This window comes from Equus quagga, chromosome 7, assembly GCF_021613505.1.
Source record: "Equus quagga isolate Etosha38 chromosome 7, UCLA_HA_Equagga_1.0, whole genome shotgun sequence".
NCBI classification, from domain to species: domain Eukaryota; kingdom Metazoa; phylum Chordata; class Mammalia; order Perissodactyla; family Equidae; genus Equus; species Equus quagga.
The window spans coordinates 125,677,215-125,698,660 of NC_060273.1; the positions used below are offsets into that span (position 1 = coordinate 125,677,215).

Below are 21,446 nucleotides of genomic sequence, written 5' to 3' on the forward strand. Positions count from 1 at the left end.
TAGACACAGAAGTGGAAAAGGCCTGTTGGGAGACGAAAGCCGTACAAACAAATGGCACACAAGGTTCTCCAGGAGCGCGTGCCGCCGAATCACCTGTTTGAGAAGGTGGCGCCCAGCGTTTGTACCTGTAAAAGATCCTCAGGTGATTCTAAAGTGCGTCCCTCCCGGACAGACACGAATCTAGATGCTCTAAGAAGCCAGTGCGTGTTTATCTTAGTCTCAGCCCCTAGCAAGTTAAAGTGAAAAACAAAACAAGCATCCTAAAACCAAAAGTTCTTCCAGATTAGGTTCCTCTTAATACCTCACTGGCTGTTAAACTTACTGACAGACTGGGTGGATAATAGTCAAATATAAGAAAGGTGAGCATTTAATGAATATTTGTATAACACTTTACAATATTTTCTTGTGCATTAGTGATCTCACATGGTTCTCACAGCACCCCTATAAGGTAGCTTGTTATTCTCATATTAAAGATGAAGAAAACAAGTCTCAGAGACATGAGAGAATGACCTGGAAGTGCCCTAATGATGCCAGTATTTCTATTACTGATTTCGATTCATTTTGTGCTATTTAAAGTGATTTGTGCCTTTGGAGGTGCTTCTTCTAAACACACAGTAGGTCAGCTGCTGCAGATATTTGCTTCCAAGGGAAAAAAAACCCATGTCAAAATCGTGGAGAGCTGAGATCTTGCACGGTATTGGTCCTGTTAAAACCAGGGTCGGCCTCGTAAACTCCAGCGCTCTTCATGCCACATTTCTAAGCTCTCTGGCTCAGTAGAAGAGTCTGAAGAACAACAAGAAAGCCAAGAGAATAAAGGAAAGTTAACTGAGCAGTAAAGATTTATTGCAAGAATATCAGTTCTAAAATAAAACCAGCCAGTCCTGCAGTTGGGTGAGTGTTATTATGGCAAAGTAAATGCTTCCTAGATGACTGGTGCTGGTTGGTTGGAAAATTAAAAAACGAGTCAGCGTTCAGCCTATTAGAGATGAAAGCAGACCTAATATATGGTGGGGCCACCAGGTTCGATGTATCTTTGAGATACCAGGATCTTTTAACAGCAAAATATTCAGTGCAGGCTTTTCTCTTTACCTTGTTGATTGACGTTTCATTCATCCTGAGAGGCTGCTCCGGCATAACTCAGAGGTAGATGCAGCCCAACAACTGGCCCCACAAGGCTCAGCCATGACGTGATGTAGTTGACGTTCCTGGGAAACAATGAAAATACAGGCGATTCCAATGTTTTCGTTGTAGTTTGGATGAATGGTAGAAAATCAGCTACCAACAGTAAAAGAAATGAGGCTTTCTTCAAAGATGTGTGCCCACCGCTCGAAATCCTGGCATTTCCAAATGCCAGGCCCACTACTTGACAAGGACTCGAGGTCCAAAGAGACTGTGAGGATCCCTCACTACGGTAGTTTAAGGAGGAGTCATGGCACTAGGGCCCCTGACTCCCCTTGATGATTCCAAGTTTACCCTTAAAATGCGCAGCGTTTGCTAGGGTAGTGGAGTGCGCTGGTTCAGAGCATGGCTCCAAGGCAAAAATGCCTGGGTTCTAATCCCAGCTCCACCACTTGAGGAGCTGTGTGACCTTGGCAGAGTCATTTCACCCCTCTGTGCTTCAGCTTCCTCCTCTGTAAATTGGATAAAATCATGGAACTTAGCTCACAGAGGCCTTATAAAAATCCAATGCATTAATATATATAAAATACTTAGAACTGCACCGAGCACACAGTAAAAATCAATAAATGTTAGGCATTATTATTATTACAAAAATATTTCTTTTTCAGCTTAGCTTTTAAAGTCACATAAAAAGATTTATACTTTTAAAATAAGAGTAAAAGCCAATGTATCTTGATGGTATTTCTTACCTATTGATTTTTCGAGAATTCTTTAGCACAGGAGTCATGAATTCATTCGTCTTGCAGGGATGAAGTACAAAAAAGGGCTGCCCAAGTATTGGATGCTCCTGTAAGAATCAGAGTTGGTCCAGGATTGCCAGTGTGAGTTACATTGAAAGAGTTAAAACACATAATCTGGTTTACTGCTTTAAAATAAAGCTTTGTTTTAAATTCCAAGTTATTAAATTAAGACAGAGAGATTTCAGCTTTGAAATGTAATTTGTAATCCAAACACAAAAAGAAGCTGGCGACAGGAGTTCTGCACTGGTAGGTGTCATCAAGTACAGGAGGGCACGTGGTTTGTTTACACGATACGAACTGTCGATAAATTTTGTCCATTCCATCTAACTCTTTGTCAGCTAGCGTTCCTCTCTGGCCGAATTATTCTTCAGTTTTTCCTCAAGGATGTCTGAAAGTCCAGTAGCCTGACCGCCATCTGAACAATGTGCTTCATTCACTTCTTTGTTAGTGGTAAGGGGACCAAAATCATTTGCACATTTTTCTACATGAATTTTATCAACATGTTAATTGTTTCAGGGCTAAGTGCATTCAGTGCCAATGGGCACTTGTTCAGTGGATAGAAAAGGGTGGGGGAGAATAGCCTCCATTATTTAAATTGTTCTACTTCTGTCTGTCTGTCTCTCTTTCTAAGTTTCTCTCCTTCCATCTCTCCCAAGCTCATAGGGCTGTTTCTATAAGTGAAAAGGCCATATGATGGAACTCTACTGTCTTTGCAAGAGAATGAGTGGATATAAGATGCAGGTCAGACTGCTGCCAGGTTAGGGATGTGGACATTATTTGGCAAGCAGTGGGAGCCCTAGAAGGTCTCGACATGGTGAGTGATCTCTGCACAAATTCTACCAACACAAAAACAATTATTGATGATATATTTATCGATCGTTTACATTGTGGATTAACCATGTTGCCAGAGATTGCAAACTCAAATATGGCTATGATCTGAATGTTTGTGTCCCCCAAAATTCATATGTTGAAATGCTAATTCCCGGTGTGGTGGTATTAGGAGGTGGGGCCTTTGGGAAGTGATTAGGTGATGAGGCTAGAGCCCTCAGGCATGAGATTAGCGACCTTATAAAGAGGCTCCAGAGAGCTCGCCTGTCCCTTCCTACTCTGTGAAGACACAGAGAAGTCCGTGACCTGGAAGAGGGCCCTCATGAGAACAGGCTGGCACCCTGATCTCAGACTTCCAGCCTCCAGAACTGTGAGACATAAACTTCTGTTGTTTATAAACTACCCAATCGGTACTATTTTGTTGTAGCAGCCCAACTAGAGTAAGGCAAATACCTATGAAGACCAGGCAGGTGACCTGAAGGAGTGAGGCCAGTTAAATACACCAGCAGGTGATGGGGACTGTGGAGACCAGAGAAGGCACCCAGCCGAGGCTGTGCCTGCCACTCTGTTCCAGCCAACTGTGCCATGTGGGAATGCAGGTTTAGTGTGCCAGGTCTTCCCATTTGTCAAAATAATCTAGAAATCCAGATTTTTATGTAAAACTTCCTAAATTTAAGTGTTGGCACTTTTTTTTTTTTTTTTTTAAATATGGTGTGGGCCAAATAAAACAAGTCTTAGGCTGGATTTGGACTACGTGCTGCCTAGCTTCTTCTCCTGGCTTCTTCTCCTCTTCTCAGCCAGTCCAAGGAGAAGCTGCACTCAGAGCTGTCTGTGGGAAGATTATGTGTGGTTGGCCCTGCAGCCCCCACCCTCCAACCCGAAAGCTTTCATGTCTGCACACAAGCGCACACACCACCCACAAGAAATGGGAGGGACAGTTCCACTTGTACTGGAGACACTAGGTGTGGAGACTTGCCGTGTATGTGTGTGGTGAGGGTTGAGGTATCCACTGGGTGTGGGTCGGTGTATGTCGCCCCAAGTGCCACCTCCAGATTGTCTCTGCCCAGAGACCTGATTGGTACAGCAGAGCCTGGGCTCCCTCTCTCCAGCTCACCCTACGCCTCATTCCCTTTCCGGACAAGACCCTGGTGTCACAGGCCAGATGTGTCAGGTCTATAGCAAGTCCTCCTGTCCAACTGGATTCTGGCTTCCCTCAACTGCCTTAAACTAACACTTATTAATTCAGCACATCCCTACTGATCATCTCTTATGAGTCTGCCAGGAACGGTTTTGGATATAGTTATAGAGATCACTGTATCTCAAAGATAAACAGGGTCCCTGATCCCATGGAACTTACATTCCACTGCAGGAGACAGCCAATAAACACAGAACAAATAAATAAACAAGATAATCCAGATAATAATAGTCAGTGCTATGAATGACATAACACAGGGTAACATGATTCTGGAGGGACTGTGGTGATATTTAGATTTGGTGAAAGGGAAGCCCTTACTGAAGAGGTGATCTTTAAAGAGATCAGAATGGCAAGAAAAACCCAACCATGCAGAGGTCTGGGACAAAGTGTCGGAGGCAGAAGGTCATAAAGGGAAATGAGCAAGGAAACATGCGTAGGAAATGCAAAAGGATTTCAGAATTATCCTGCACTAAAATAATTACTGTTTAGAGGGTTGCAGCCTCTCCTCCTCTCCAAGACTCGCCCTCCCTTTGGTGTGCCTTGAACACTTGGTCACTTTCACACTCATGGGGCAACTCCTCCAGCTTTAAACACTCGAGCCCATGCTTCCTGTAGCTGAGGTGGAAGGGACTACTCACACAAGACTCTACCACAAGTGTGGAAATACTGAAAGTGTAGTTAACATGCAAAGCTATGGGCTCTTAAAGATCCAAACTGTTACAGTACTGGGGCTCCCAGGCCCATTGGAGTCATGTGAGATACTAGGAAGAGATCTTGCCTGGGCCTTCCCTTCCTGGCCTACATGGCGGATGGAAGCACTCACAGCCACCACCAAGAGTGTCCTCCAAGAATCTTAACCCCTCACTGTTCAGTTTCCTTGAGGAGTTGGTGACTCTTGTGAAGAATGGCTTTATAACACTGTCAAGACCTTGCCTCTTCCTTATAGGACTATGGCCGAACCTTTACAAGACTCCAAAAGAATAACCATATCAGAGTATAACATATATCCACTCTTGGATACAGACAGACTTAAAGTCCAGGGGATCATTTCCTAAGCAGATGTAGCCCAATGTCACACTGCAGTTCTGCTCATTTGATGCTGCTTAGTAAAGACTTGGACTTGACTTCTACAAGTCATCTTTTACGCAGTCCATATTGCAAGTGAATAAGAGCAGGCATGGGCTCTGCAGTTAAGACTGGAGTCACTTCCTACTCCACTAGTTAGCAGCTGTGAGCTTTTCAGGCAAACCACTTAACCATTTTATGTCTTTGTTTCCTCATCTAATAACTGGGATTAATGATAGCATCTATTTCATAGATTGATTGTGGTCCTTCAATAAGAAAATGCCAGAAAAGTGTTCAAAACAGTGTCTGGCACATAGTAAGCACTTAGTTCACTATTATTAGTCAACCCATTGATATCTAAACAGACAAGGATAATAACACTCAGACATCCACAATATGGTCTGTGATACCCTATAATAAAGGCCAATTTCAATATCTAACCTCATCAAACAAAACATAGAGTTATTCAGCATGGTAAAAACATCACTGCCTGGTGTCTAAATGTCTAGGAACATTTGACAACTGATTAGAACCACAGGGAAGAGAAATCTGAGTTAGGAAAAAGTCTAGGTATATATGGCAACTGGTGCTACCAATATATTGGTATATAGGACAAATTAATGGAAAATAATTTAAATGAATTTAAATTAAAATAAAAGCCCATGCACTTCAAAAACACTTCAGTAATCTAAAAGATTTTAATATTCATTGTCCTTCAAATAACATAAAAAAGTCATATTAGCATTTAAATCATATTAAGTCACATTAGCATTAAGTTCTAATAAAATTAAATGCATGGTAATGCTCATGTGAACACCTTTTTTTTTAAAAAAAGAGACTTTCATGCCTTAGAAGAGCTTTTAAAAAAGCTTAAACATTTCTGTAATGCAGGTTGGCCGCCTGAAAAAAGGTAAAACGTAAAATTCTCTATTCTTCATTATATTAAGAACTTAAATCTATGCAACTAGACAGAAGATATTAAAACAAAATGACTGTCTTTAAAAATCAAAAGTTGAAATTTGATTTTAAAGTAAAAGCTATATTGTTTTGGTAAGATGCTTTTAGTTTTAAAAAGTCAAGCTATGATATGCTTATCAACTTAAAATAGGAATCATTATAAGGCATATTTGTGTAATCTTTTAAGAAATGTTTCATACATAAATAACAATAGGAGTGGACTTCCAGCTGTAGTAAAATGAAGAGATCAGCAAATCCTCTCCCCAAAAAACAAGTATAAAATGGAACAAAATTGTCAAAAGCCAATCATTTCTGGACTGTGGAAATCAACAAGAGGCAAATAAAAAATGTGACAAGTGTTTAATTCATGAAAAGCTGCCAGAACTTCAAGTTAGACACAGAAAGTCTGCAGCCTTCTTGCCTAGAAACATTCCCATAGCCTCTCCCAGCTCCACCCTCGCTCCATCAACAGGGAAGTTCTACCAGAGTGGAGCTGACCATGAGAACCAATAGCTGTGCTGCCAGCAGGGCTGACTTGATCTCCAACAGATGGCAACAACTACACCCAGTGGCACAGGTAATAAAAACAGCAAAATACGGGGGCCAGCCCTGTGGCCGAGTGGCTAAAAGTTCCACATGCTCTGCTTCAGTGGCATAGGTTCATGGGTTCAGATCCCAGCAAGGACCTGCTCCACTTGTCAGCCATGCTGTGGAGGCATCTCACATGCAAAGTAGCGGAAGACTGGCACGGATGTTAGTTTGCTCAGGGCTAATCTTCCTCAAGCCAAAAAAAAAGAAAAAAAAGACGAAGATTGGCAACATTTGTTAGCCTAGGGTGAATCTTCCTCACCAAAAAATAAATAAATAAAAAATAACAATAGCAAAATTGGTACTAAATGAAAAGAAAAAACTGCAGCTCTGCTAGCCAGATGTTGCAGCCCCAGTTGAGGCAAGCAGCGGACCAGCCAGAAATTTAATGGGGAGATTCTGGAGACAAGACAGTTGTGGAGGGGCTAGGTAAGTTCCCAGGCGTGCCTGGCTGACTGGGAACTAGGAGCAGGTGCAGGGCAAGACAGAAGGCCTGATGGAAAGTAAAAGCAGGTGCCTACTCGAATGTCATCCGAATGTTGAATGTGCTTCCAACCCCCACACACATCCATTAGTAAAGGAGGGAAGCCTTATGGGCTTGAGGCATTTGAACACAGCCTCTGTCCAATCACTGGCTACCCAGCAAGCTATGCAGACATAGCTGGGTGACTCCAAGGGAAACAAGCTAAAACATGAAAATAAGAGTGAAAAACAAAATCACAGAGATAGCAGCAGCCACACTTACAGTGGAGACAAATTCTGCAGATAAAGCCTAGGAAGGTTACTAAAGTAAACAAACAAATAGAAACAATAGCGACAACAACAAAAAGACAACCCTGAGGGGAAAATATTGGAATCCAGAATTGCTACAATATATTATCTAAAATGTCTAGTTTTCAAAGAAATTTATGAGATATGCAAATAAATAGAAAAGTGCGATACATACTAAGGAAAAAAAGAACCATTAACAACAACTGACTCTGAGTAGGCTTGGGTGTTGGATTTACAAAGAATTCAAAGCAGCTATTATAAATATGTTCAAAGAATTGAAGAAAACTATGTTTAAAGGAAAAAATTATGATAATGACTCTGCAAATAGGTAACCTCAGTAAAGGAATACAAACTATAAAAAGAACCAAATGGAAATTCTAGAGTTGAAAAGTACCATACAGAAATAAAAAATTCACTAGATAGGTTCAAACATAGAAATGAGATGGCAGTAAAAAGAATTAGTGGATTTGAAGATATATGAATAGAAATTATTCAGTCTGAAGGAAAGAGGAAAAAAAACGAGGAAAACCGAACAGAGCCCCAGAGACCTGTGAGACCATATCAAGTGTATTAGTGACACATAAGACGAGGCTGAGAAGGGGAGGCAAGAGAGAAAGAGCAGGTGAATATTTGAAGAAATACTGGCTGAAAACTTCTAAACTTTAATGAAAAACATTTAATCTACAAGAAGCTTGACAAACCCTAAGTAGAAACACAAAGAGATCCATGCTTAGACACCTCATAGTTGATTGGCTAAAAGCAAAAGATAAGGAGAAAATCTTAAAAGCAGCAAGAGAGAAAGGACACATTGCTCAAAGAGAAATAACAGTACAATGACGACTAGTGTCTCATCAGTCCAGACGGCAGCACAGGACATATTCAAAGTTACGGGGGAAAACCGCAGAGCTGTCAACCAAGGATTCTATATCCAGCAAAACTACCCTTCAACAGTGAAGGTAATGTAAATACATCCTAGGGAAACAGACTGAGAGAATTGCTTACTAGCAGACCTGTCTTATAAAATGTGCTAAAGCAAGTCTTTCAGGAAATGATTCCAGAGCATAATGCACATCCACAGGAAAAACTAAAAGGCATCATAAATGGTAGATATATGACTGTTAAGTATTTTTTCTTCTCTTAATTACTTTAATAGACATAAGATTACATAAGGAAAAATTATAATACTGTAGTGCTGTATTTATAACATATATAGATGTAATATACCTGATAATAATAGCACAAAGGGAGGGGGGAAATGGAAATATATTGAACAAAGTTGCTATATTTTAGCTAAATTAAGTCAGAATTAACTTGAGTTCCTATTGTTAGAATGTTAGTAAGAGTGTGGTTTTTGAGAGCATGGAGAACCCGAAAGCTCCTGTTTGTTAAATAAATCCTTTAAGCATGTTGTTAATCATGACCACTCTTCTGGCAATGTGTCAAAAGCATCCATAATTAATTACATGGTTAAATTGTCATGGTCAACACCCAATGCTTTCTCAAATATATCAGCTTCTCTTAGTGTGGCTTATTAACCAAATCATTAATCACTTTTCAAATACAGATGGAAAATTAATTTTAAAAATACTCAAATCCTTTAAATACATAGGACTACTGAATACAAGGTCTTGAATTAATAAGAATATAATAATGGTTATATAATGTAGAAAAATTAGAAGTTTGCCTGATGTGATTAGAATGCATATGTTCTCTTATTCAGTCACTTAGCAAACATTAATCTTTTTGTCTGATAATTTTATAATGATTTAACCCTAACTAAAAGCAAAGGATCTGTAATTCAATAATGTGTTAATCTTATGGATATCTATTCTGCAGAAGTGACAGAATTCAAAGTTAGCCTTGTGACCTGAGCCAGTACTATATTTTCAGTCACATTCAATCAGCTGATCCTCCAAGCCAAATGATTCGTATGCAGACAAAGTAAGGTAGAGAATTTACAAATAATTTGAGGCATTTGATCAGTGTAGACAATCAATCTGGATAATATTCTCCAAAAGCCATTTTTCTGCAATGGGGATTTTTTTAAGGCTTATGCTATCAGGAAAGATTATCTGTATTTTCTACTTTATCCTTTAGACAGCCAGAATCAAAGATGAAAGTGTCTTTAGTCGGTTTAGGAATTATGTGCTGGAGTTGAAAAAAATCTAAAATCCTACACCTTATTTGTTTAATATACCATTTTCAGAAATGGAAGAACCTCAAAACTGTCAGGATCTTTTTAGTGACATTTCTTCGATCAATTCAGAAGGTAAATTTGTGTGAAAGTGCTACCATCTGCTGTCAGTACTAATGAACTGATGCAAATCTGCACTGAGAAAAATGTCAGTGTGGAAATACATGCAGCCAATGAACTGTGCTAGGCTTACAACTCAATAAACACTTCCACTGGAACAAAGTTCTGCTAAATGGTTTTCCGTGAAAATAGAAACGATGGGTCAGATTTCTATCTCCGTCACTCCAGAGGAGTTATATAGGCACATTCTCTTATGAAATTTAATTTAGCAATGGTTAAATGTCTCATAAAATAAGTCTGACATGAATACTTTGAATTGGTTTCAGAACTGTTAGATATGACTATCACAAGGAAATGATAATACTGCACCTTCATTCTTACATCTAATAAATATGATGAGTTACTTGGTTCATTTCTTAATTTTCTTGGCTCTCCAGGAGGGCACAAATATAATTTCCCATATTACACTTTCACCCAGTTTCATATTCCAGACCGAGGAAATTTGCCTCCCACGCTGAGCACCTCCCTTGAAAATGAAGAGGGCTATCGCCCACATCCCGCCCCCTCAAGCAGGGAAGGGAGAGTGGCCCTTGAGCCTCTACAGTATCAGGCACTGTACTAAGAGCTTTGCCCGGGGTCACCCATCCCAGTAACTCTTTGAGGAGGGCTTTTATCCTGCCACTGTGGAGAACAGGATCAGAGAGATCATGCTTCAAGTCACCCATGTGGTGAGGGGCAGAGCTCCTCAGAGACCACGCTCCAACCCGGCACCTCCTCACTTCCCTGACCTGAGGTGGCATCCAGAATAGTCCCCGTCTTCCATCCTCTCTAGTCCACCTCTTCAAAACTCTTTTTTTTAAAATTCCAAATGAACGTATTTTCATGAAATTATAAGAGCAATACATATAGAAAGTTCAGAAAATACAGAAAAGAACAAAGAATAAAAGCAGAATAGTCTAAAACAGCCCAATAGATCTAATCGCCGTTTGGTGAGCTTCCTTTCAGGTCTTTTCATCTACACACTTTGTCGTTTTCTGTTGCTTTTTAGTCCCTGAACAGATACTGATGGAGTGCCCACTACGTGCCAGCGCCTGCCATATGAGTCTTCAGTGGATCATCTCTCAGCATATTTGTCGTCTGTTTTACTGATTTCTGTACTAATTCTTATTATTTCCCTCCATATGTTTTGTTTGGTTTTCTTATGAATTTGTATTAGCTCTGTAGTATCTTTTGAGGACACTGATTCTTTTCATTCAACCATCGTTCTGAGCCGTACACCAGGTCAAATGTTAGAAATACACTGGTACAGAATCAGATAACCACTGCTCTCACCGAAGTTGCTGAAATAGTCAAAATATTTTTTATTTCCAGATTGGCATTTGTCTTTAAATTTTGTTCATGATGATCCAAATGTGGAATGCGATATTAGATAATTAAATCTATAATTTCTCCTTTTTATTTCTTCTATCACTTTTATGTTTAAAAAAATTCTATTCAGAATTACAGAGCCACATATTTACCTATATTTATGTCTAGTTTACCATTAAACTACCTGCTGTGCCCCAAACTTTTTCTTTTCCTTGCCTCCAGGCCTTTGTACATGCCGTTCTCTGTGCCTGGAACCCCTCCCTCCCTCTCTCACCTGTTGATACCCATTTCTCTCCTCCAGACCTCAGCTTCTACCTCACCTACATTAGGTGCCCCCTCTCTGTGTCCCCTCTGCACCCCATGCCTAGGCCTACTACTTAATTCCACATGGTTCTGTATAGGTTACTGACTGTTGGCAGGAGTCTTGCTCTACTGTGCTCTAATTCCTTGAGGGCAGAGGAAGTATTCTGATTACTATTTTAATCTCAGTATCCAGGACAGTGCCTTTCATCTCAATAGGCACTCAATAAATATTTGTGGGATTGCTGCATAGACAAAGACATCCTACTGTGCCAAAGTAAATTGTTATTGGCACATGCAGCCTGTTCCATAAAGGGAAATATTTGTGCGGAAGGCACCAGTGGCCCCTATGCCAGTGTAGGGAGAGAAACATTCTTTCTCCTTGGCACAAAACCAGGGACAGCACCTCCTGGGCATTTATAGGAGTCCCCAGATAAGGACTTCTATACATATCTGTTTTCTCAAAGAGTTCCTCCAAAGTGTATCTAAGAATAAAGGAGACAGTTTGAGGGCATGGTTAGGAGTAACTCTCCTCATGCAATTTACTTTAAAAACTTATGTCAATTATGCAATATATTCTAAAATCTATTTATTGGTTTCCACATAAAAAATAATATCCAATATTACCATTGAAAAAGTTGATGCGCTGAGATGCATGTTGTAATTCTGTGAATTAGCCTGCCCCCTGCCAGACCACTGTATCCCCCTAAGGTATGTTACCCAGACTAAGAAGCAGAGTCAAAAACTACTAAAATATATAGTAAACTCATGCCTTTCTATTTAATTCACTCGTTTATTACTTCATGTATTTTTTACTTCATGTATTCAATAAACATCACTGTATACCTATTGTGAGTAAGACTCCATCCTAGACATTCATCCATCTATCCATCCATCCACCCACTCATTTATTTAACAAATATTTACAGAGTCTGTTCTGTGTGCCAGGCACACTGTTCTAGGCACTGGAGATGTAAGCATACTCAAGACAGAAGCAAAATCTGCTCTCATGGAGTTTATGTTCTAGTTTTAGATATTAGGAAGATATAAAATAGCATCCCATGACCTCAACTCCTGGGGCTTATAGTCCAGTTGCACCCCAGTACTAAAAGTCCTGGATTGCACCTCTAGGGAAGAAAGTTCCAAAGGCGAGTAAGTGTGTCACCACTCACTCCCCTTCCATTAGGATTTTTAAAGAGAATGGAAAAGCAGATCTCCAGGGGGAACAGCAGTCTTGTTTGGCCTGATGGTGGGGGGACTAATAGGACTTGTGACCAGGAACAAGAAAAGCTGGCAAGAAAGATGCCCTCTGGGGGAGGAATTTTGTTTCCATCATTTGGAAAGGAAGCATGGGGAGGCTGCACCGTCACGGCAAGACTGCGTAGGGATCACAGTGGCATCAGCAGAAAATGAGATGCTCCCCACGCAAGATGGAAGGCGTCCTGAGGAAGGCCTGCAAGCACCTGAGGTCAGAGAGGAGCTCCCCAGTAAACTAAAGGAAAACCATGATGCAGAGGAGGCCCAGGCCTGAGGCTCCATGGATGGAAAGACCACTTGTTCCCAGAATGATACTCATGGTGAGATCCTGGAGGCCTGGAACTCAGCTACAATGTTCACCCTGCAGATCTTATGCTTGCTATAACTGTGTAGTGTCTCTAATGCTGTGCTGACTGTCCTACAGTTGGAAACACCAGATTGTACAGAGAGTATATATTTTCATGAGCTGAGAAAGACTTGAGTCAAATGAAATATGACATCGCCTCTCCTCTCCTCATGCTCCATTAGGACATCTGCAATTCAAGGGTTACAGAAATCACTCTAATACGTAACAGATTATGAACCTGGCCACTCAAAAGGTACAAATCCAGGAATAGGGGAATTCAGAGCAAGGAGGGGTCACTTCTGCTGGTGGGGGGAGGGGGCAGCAAAGACTTCCTGAAGATGTGGTGTTTAATCTGCTCCAGACCTTAAAGGATGAGCAGAACTTGGGGCAGGGGAAAGGAAGACTGTGGCGGTAGAATTTAAGACAGAAAGAGGCTGCTCCAGGTTTAACGGGAAGGGAGTTCAGTGAGAGACACATAGACTTCCATCTTTTAAGTAGGACTGAGAAGTTCTGTAAATGTGGAGAAGAAAAAAATGTCTATTTTTGTTTTGTTAGTGGTGCTGTCAAATGACTGAGGCAATCCCTGTTAGATCCAAAGTATTCTCTGGAAATAACCACTAACCATACTAGACAAAGAAGCAACGTTAGAAGTGCGAGCAATCCTCTCTTACAGTTTTGAAAAAAGACTGGGAAAGAAGAAATAACCCAGGACAGATGTCTATCCTTTCTAAGTGTTTGAGGATATAGATAGAAAGACAGTGAAAGAATATTTAAGAAAAAAAAATATGTGGGGAAGAAATGAAGGTCTTGTCCAACTACCCAGAAAGGTCAGCACATTTCTCCTTATTTCTGGGACGGGCAGAGGCAGCCAAAGGAAGCTATGCCTTGCTCTAGCTGCACCTGTTGACATTTTGGGGCCAAAATAGTTGACAATTAGGAATAAAATTCTAATGGTGTTTGGGAAGGTGAATTTAAAAAAAAAAAGGGACAATTCTTCAAATTCATATGCTGCACAGAAGCCCCCAGGCTTCCCAGAATTTTTATTAAAAATTACAGACATCACAGCAATAGTTCTCAGACACCACCTCCTCTGCTAACAAAAACTTTCCTTTCATGGCTCCAGAGGGAGTCCAGCAACAAATTCTCCCACCGCTGCCTCCATCTACAAAGGGCTCCCTCCCAGGGCTGCTGACAGTCCCAACTCCAACTCCTGGATTAGACAGCAGAGCTTGAACATATTTACAGACTTTATACGGCTTGTTGCTTTAAGCAACACCATTAATATGCCAGAACTCTGAGTTCCCAAACTTATTCAGTTATGAATTTGTTGTACATAATTTAATCTCTCTGTATTTTGATATGCAAAATGGGAATAGTACTGCTGATACTTCACAGGGTGAAAGGAGATAACCAACAAGACCATTATAAAGCTTGCTGGAGGGAAAAAGAGCTTATGTAAATGTCTATTAATTAAACAGGAACGGCTGCACAACTAGGTCAGGCACGACGATAAGACTGAACAGCCCCCGCCGACCAGCCACCAGCATCAAAAAGAAGAAATGAACATGTAATCCTAATAGCACTTGTTGGTTGCATTTTATAAAGAATATTAAACTGTAATATTCTGTAACATAACACAGAGTGGCATATTTCAGACCATCCTCAAAGCTTTCTTTGATAGAACATAAACTTATTAGAGACAACAGCCAAAAACAAAAACAAAAAAGCAAGCCGATTACTAATGAAGAACTTGTAAAAAGCTAATCAAAGCTCTCATCCAGAGAAAATGAGAAAATGCGAGGCTTAGAATGATTTTGTATGTTGACACGATTTTATATAGCATTACAGAAAGAAAAATAAAACAGATTTTAAATGAAGACAAAAAGGACTCTAAGTCTCTGTTTAGAAGCTTTGTTACGTACCATATCAATGTTTCTATTAAAACGTTCTGCTCTAGTAGAAACATTCGTTTTTTAAAAACACCTGATGGGGGATGCTGTCACCAGAGGACACTCTGGGTTTCTCTGTCTCTCTAGTCAAACCTCTGAGTATTGGGAGGGCCAGACAGAAGAACTTTCATTCAGCCTCCACCCATTTTCTAGAAATCTGCTCAGAGGGGCAGCTTATCCAAGGTCCTGGTACTCAGAAATGATGGCGCTGAGACTCATGTCCAGATTCAGGAATTTAGTCTTTCCCTACCAATGCCAAGCCTGCTAGGACTGAATGCAGCACTTCAGCCTGAAACAACTTGCAGGCCTTACATTTATTCTATTTTTGTCTTAAAAGAAAACAATTCGGAGCTTGTACTTTCAAGCATGAATTTTTTTTCTTTTCCTTTCACTATGTTACAGAACGGTGACAATTTTGGGGTAAGTCTATTTCTGAGACAGTCAGTAAAACACTGACACCACTTTAGAGCAAGGTGTGTTGGGGGTGATAGAAGAGTGAATCAGCAATCAGAAAATCAAGGATTTTCAAGAACAAACCCACAAAACAGCATAATTTATTGATAACCAGATATTAATGTCTGGCAACTATCACACAGGAAGGTGTTTTCTGAGCAACACAAAATAAAATAGCATAATTACTTGTTACTGTTAGTATAATTACTTTTTAACATGGTGCCAAATAGAGTTTTAAAGCAACAGAAAAACATAGATAAATCAAGTGATTTTTAAAAATGCCATAATGCTTCTCTTTAGATGAATAGAAGCAATGTGAATTTCTAACAAAAGCACCCCAGTTTACAGCTATAACTCCTCACAGTTATGTACTTCCTTCCTGCTTCTTACCCAGCCTTGATAAGAAAAAGACTCCTTTTATTCCCAGAATAAGATTCCCAGTGATTTCTTTAAGTTAACATTAGTTCTCCTTAGGGGCTGGCCCCGTGGCCTCGTGGTTAAGTCCAGCACACTCTGCTTCAGTGGCCTGGATTCTGTTCCCAGGCCTGGACCGACACCACTCGTAGGTGGCCGTGCTGTGGTGCCACCCACATACAAGATAGAGGAAGATTGGGCACAGGTGTTAGCTCAGGGAAAATCTTCCTCAGCAAAAAAAAATAAATTAGTTTTTCTCTTTAGAAGATCTCTCAAAAGAGACTCCATGAAGAAAATTCCTAAGGATGTGATAAAACCATTACAGAATCTGTTATGACCTTTATAATAATGAAAAATGTTAGGTAAAGATCTGACCTATAAAACCTTAGCTACGATGAGATAATTCTCCCACTTTTTAGATAACTAATAATATGAAACTAGGTAACAAAAACGCTACTAATGGGCTGCAGATTAAGAAATCATTCCCTTCTATAAACATAATCAGATTTTATTCAGACAATAATTGTATTTTGGTATTTTTCAAACAAATATTAGAAAAATAAACTGATACATATGGGCAAGAATGGCAGTTCCTTATTTTTAAAAATATTTTATTTAAAATGTAAACAACCTAATAATGTCAGGATAAAAAGTGTATATTCTAATCTGATTACCTGACCAAATCAACTTCTTATATTTCTCCGTAGTAACTTCCGTTGGAATTTTAAGAACTGATTTTTATAGTTTGAATCTAGTTCAGTATTTTCTGGACAAGAAAGTCGAGGACCCAAAAAAGAGAGTCTAAAACTGAAAAAGAAAACTGGAACCAGGAGATACACGGGCTTTCCATATGAACTCATGAGACGAGCCCTGATTTAGGGCTGAGCTCTGAGCTCACCATTATTTTCTTCGCATGGCCCTTCAGACCAGCACAGTCAATAAATCTCATGATTGCTTCACACTAGGTCATCCTTGAGCTCTTTTTTCCCTTCTCATAAAGGTTGATTTCTTCCCAATTTTATTGATATCTACTTACCCACCTATCATTATCTGTCTTTCATAGTTAATGTACACAGTAAATATATAATGTTGTGATTCAGTTTTTCCTCTTACCTCTTAACATTATTTCATATATGCTTTCCTATATTTTGCATAATCCTTACAACTTTCTTTTTAGCTACATAATATTCCATCTAGCTAATAAATCATAACGGATTTTACCATTACTCCACTGTTAGACTTTAGATCATTTTCCAGTTTTATACTACTATAAATTATGCCTATATTTTATATGGATGATGGATTATTTCCTTATAATAAAATTTCAGGAATAAGTAAAAACTGGGAATATTTATATGGCTGTTGATCTATATTATCACATTTCCCTTCAAAAAGATTAAACTAATTTATCTTGCCACCAACACAAACTGCTTAACTAGTCCCTCATTATTTTAAATAACACTGTCTCAATGTTAGAATTAAACCCTCCTCTGAAATACTTCACAAAAACATCACACAGACTCCCTAAAGACCAGGCAACTAGCTTAGGCTTTATGCCACTTTCAGCTTGGCCACAGGATGCAACCCTTGGGGATTAGTGACTGGATGCAGAACATATGGGAAGGGTTAAGGCTCAGGGTGGGGTTGGGTGACTTGCTTGAATGCTTGTAAACACATTATATACCCGGATGCTGCTTCTCCACATCAGCTGGGGCAGGACCAGCCGCTTTTCAGAAATAGCATGCCAAGGTTCCAAGCTCTCACAGCAGGCCTGCATTACCTGGCCTGCGTCTTCAACAAGCTGGTACTTGGGTCTCGAAGGGCCATGAAAATAGGTCATAACAAATCACATTAACTGAAGCTCCTGCTCTCCTCAGATTCTGCGCCAGTTGGTATAAATATGGCTACAGTATTATCATATCACTCCTCTAAAAAGCTCTACTTTCCTTGGCAACAGTCTGAAAAATAATGTTAAGTGTAAAAACCAGCACATAAAATTGTATATTCATTACGGTTACAACTATGGATATGCTGACATGAAACTTGCCCAGTAAGAAAATGGCATCCAAACCTTCAACTTGAGGCATAGCACAAAATAAAAATGAAAACTAAAATTGTGCGTGTCAAACTGATATACATATACTTGGCAGTAAACACATCTGAAGGCAAGTACATTTTCTTCAACATCTTTTACTTTTTTACGTAGAAAATAGTCCATTTCTAGCATGTTCCTCAGAAAAGGCCCATTCATTCTTTGTTGCCCCAGCTGCTGCTCCTCCCATAGGAGTTACAGTTGCCTTTTCCAGCATGAAGTACAGCTCTCAGAGCATCCCTAGGAGCAGGATGGCCTCCATTTCTGCCTCTGGGCAGGGATCCACTAAGAGAGCCCCTTGCACCAACAGAGGAAAGGACGAATCCAGCTCCCCCTTCAGGAAAGGGCTCTCTCCCAGGCATTACTAATCGACTCAGAAGTGCACGTGTTATTTCTGCACTGACTTCTCTGGGAAGCACCGCAGAGATTCTGCCAGATTAGTCCGCACAGAGTCAAACTGACTTTCTGCCGGGAGAACTCAGAATTCTAGAATTTTTCTTAGTTTCCCAACTTGATAAAGGTGGTTTCATTCTCAATACCTACTACTCAAAAGACATAAATAAAGGTAATTTTATGCCTCTTCGGTCACTTACATCTTTACTCCTATAAATCAGTGTTTTATTCCGATGTCTTTAAACTTTTTCGCTTGCACACACCTACATTTTAAAAATATATATCTACATACCCCTAGGTACATAAGTTGACCTCTAAAAGTTTTCATCAAATCGTTGTAATGGATGTAATTTCCAGTGTATTGTAAATATTGACAATTTTAAATACACAACATTCTACATTACATACAATTTTAAATAATACTATTATGTCACTCTCTTAAATGCACTCAATTGAAAATAAATGCCACTGTGTTATGATACCCACCATCATTCATTTAAAAAATATATGAACAATCGGATATTTTATATTTTTCTTCCTGAACTTATATTTCCATTCCGCGTCTCTCAAAGAACTTTATTGTAATGTATATTTTATGCTTAAAAGCTTTTTATTGATCATATTCTTGTACACAAAAATATATATAAAGGAACTTACTTTCCAGAATTTCCTGTGACCATTTTGCTCTGTGTTAACTTAGATGTCTGAGTGAGTTGTCATTATAATTATTAGTAGTACTTGGCTGATCAAAACAAAATAAATATATTACAAAATTTGATAAACAAACATGTAAAATGGGATGTTTCAGAAATTGTGAGTTAATAGCATCATTTAGTATGTACTCCAGGTCATATTTTTTCATATGTGTATGAATGTACTTAATCTTCACAATACCCTATTATTATCCTCATCTTAAAGATACAGAAACTACGATTGAGAAAGCTTAAATGATGCATCAAGGTCGCAGAGCCTGGATCCACACACAGACTCTGGCTCCAGAGCCCAGGCACTTAACCACTATCCTATACTTCCTGACTCTAAAAAATATGGATTGGAGCCTTAGGGGGTGCTTAAATAAAGGGGTTGTGAAATTGCCCCTCTGGTGCCCTAGCTGAGCAATATGCCATGGTAAGGGATGGGATGGGATCAGGGTGAGGTATGCCTTTGTTTTGTACAGTGGGAGAACGGCATAAAGGGGAGGTGGCAAAGGAAAATCTCGGCCCCAGGGCCTTTTCAGGCAGATGGATTTCATGAGAGGGTGCATATGGATGGAGAAGACCTGCAAATTAATTCCTTTAAAATTCTCCAGACCCACATATCCTTTGGGAAGTCTTTATATACACCCAAGGGTACGTATACTCCGGTTGGAATGCTATTGGTCCACTCAATCTCTGATACAATAAAGATTAGAGGTTTTCTGAAACATTTTTAATGCTTTAGAATCAAAATTTAATTAAAATTTAAATTATTTTAACCCTTGAATTTTATTTTAAAATGGCAGTCAATTTCAATAATTTGAAGAGACAGAAATGCTAAAATGTAACAGGGTGGTAATAAGCATAACTATAATCTACATGGTAGGTTTATAATGATTAGATGTAATGCATGAAAAGATAGCAGGTCAGTAATAGAGCCATGCATAAAATGCTCCTCTCAAAATCTTTATTTGCATTTCTATTACTGAAATCATTTCCTAATAATGAAGTTGCCATGAGAGAAGCTCCATTACTAAGGATCACTGTTACAGATACAACATTATTAAAGCATTGCTATGTACAGGAACTTTTATTAGGATGATACAAGTTATATATCATTGTAATAAAGCTTCCATTATAATCCTAATTGCATAAAGCTGTGTTTGAATATAGCAATGCTAGAGCTGTAGGACTTTTAATAAAGTATCAAAATAATGCTTTGGTAATAGGATTGTTTAGAATACTAATACTTCAGGGAGGGCTGAGCTGACTAATGGGTGATGTTTATGCCACTGATTATACACGCGCTACCAAGAATTAAAAAGAAAAGAAGTGGAAAGAACTCTCACGTACCTAGTAGCATGCAGTTTGGAAATGTAGGTATGGAGGCACACATACCAGCTTTCTTTGATATAACAACTCAGTATGTCCAATTCGTTTACTGGTACAAGATAGCAAGTTTCAAATATGGACATTTATAACCATGACAATGGAAAGGTTTAATGTTCAGATCTATGGAGAGCTGGTAATCAAAAAGTTAACAAAACAATTATAAATACCGACAGACAGGCAGACAGCCACATCTTGGGAAATGCCCGTTAGAAAGACCATTAGAGAAATGAGAGTTTTGGTGGGGGCAAGGGGGATAATGAGAATGTTCCAATACTGTGCGGACAGCCCACTGTAAGATGCCACTCTCTATTACATTGAAACGATAGCGTGGTCCTTCTGAGTTATAGCTGGAGGTTAGTATCAGACTTAGGTTCCCACCAGAGAATTTTAGTGTATTTGTTCAAATGTTTGTGCATTTGCTCTAATGGAGTCAAGTATTCAGCTGTTCCCTCTAGAAACGTATATAATGTTCACCACCAGAGACCACCAGAGAGCCATCCAATCCTCCACAGGCGCCGAGCTGCTCCTTAATATAGTACCTGCTGCCGGTGGATGTGACCAAGGCGGCACCAGGCTGTCTGAAAAGGGCCTCGACATAGGCTAGGGCAGCGGAGACCCTGACTGGCGGCTCTGCCACAGCTATATTCACCATCAGAATACGGGGCCAAGGCCATTTTGGTTTTGAGACCACTTGTAGCAGCTGGATTGACTCAGAATCTGCCTGGAAAGCAAAGTACTTTTACTTTTTAAGACAGCATCTCCTTTCCATGATTCCCTCTTGACCTCTGCCTTCCAGATGTGATGAAGAGTCAGGTGGGGTTAACTTAGAGCTCAGAAGGCGTATTTTCCTTACTGACTCATTCCCCTAAGAAGATGGTCCCCAAATCTTTGTAACACCTCAGGAGAAGGTACAAAATTTTTTTTGTACTGTATGGTCAGCTGAAACATGTTGTTTTCAGGATTCTAATATTCTCTCTTTTTCATTAAATATGATTAACCCAAAGTAATTTGCACTGAGGCAATGAGGGACTTTATCTCTGAAACACTTAAAAAATTTGAAATCTCTTGACTTGGGAGTGTGTGACACTGAAAGAGTGAAAGGGTTTAGTTATCCAATTGGTCAGCTAAACACCTGCAGAAACAGAGGCACCCAAAATATTTGAAGAAATCTCAACTTCCATGAATTTAACCAGAAATTTGAAATCAAACA

General features: G+C 39.5%; 1 protein-coding gene across 3 annotated transcripts in view; it reads right to left on the reverse strand.

Annotated features, from left to right (window-relative positions):
* Positions 1-351: 351 nt before the first annotated feature.
* Positions 352-21,446, reverse strand: part of ATG10 (autophagy related 10) — a 208,429-nt gene continuing 187,334 nt past the window's right edge. For all 3 annotated transcript variants that reach the window (XM_046667322.1, XM_046667323.1, XM_046667324.1), the window contains 3 exons: positions 1,869-1,966; positions 1,090-1,205; positions 352-783 (listed from right to left, as the gene is read on the reverse strand). In XM_046667322.1, coding sequence (XP_046523278.1) covers positions 1,106-1,205; positions 1,869-1,966 — 198 coding nt within the window. In that variant the 3' untranslated portion in view covers positions 352-783; positions 1,090-1,105. The remainder of the gene's footprint in view (positions 784-1,089; positions 1,206-1,868; positions 1,967-21,446) is intronic.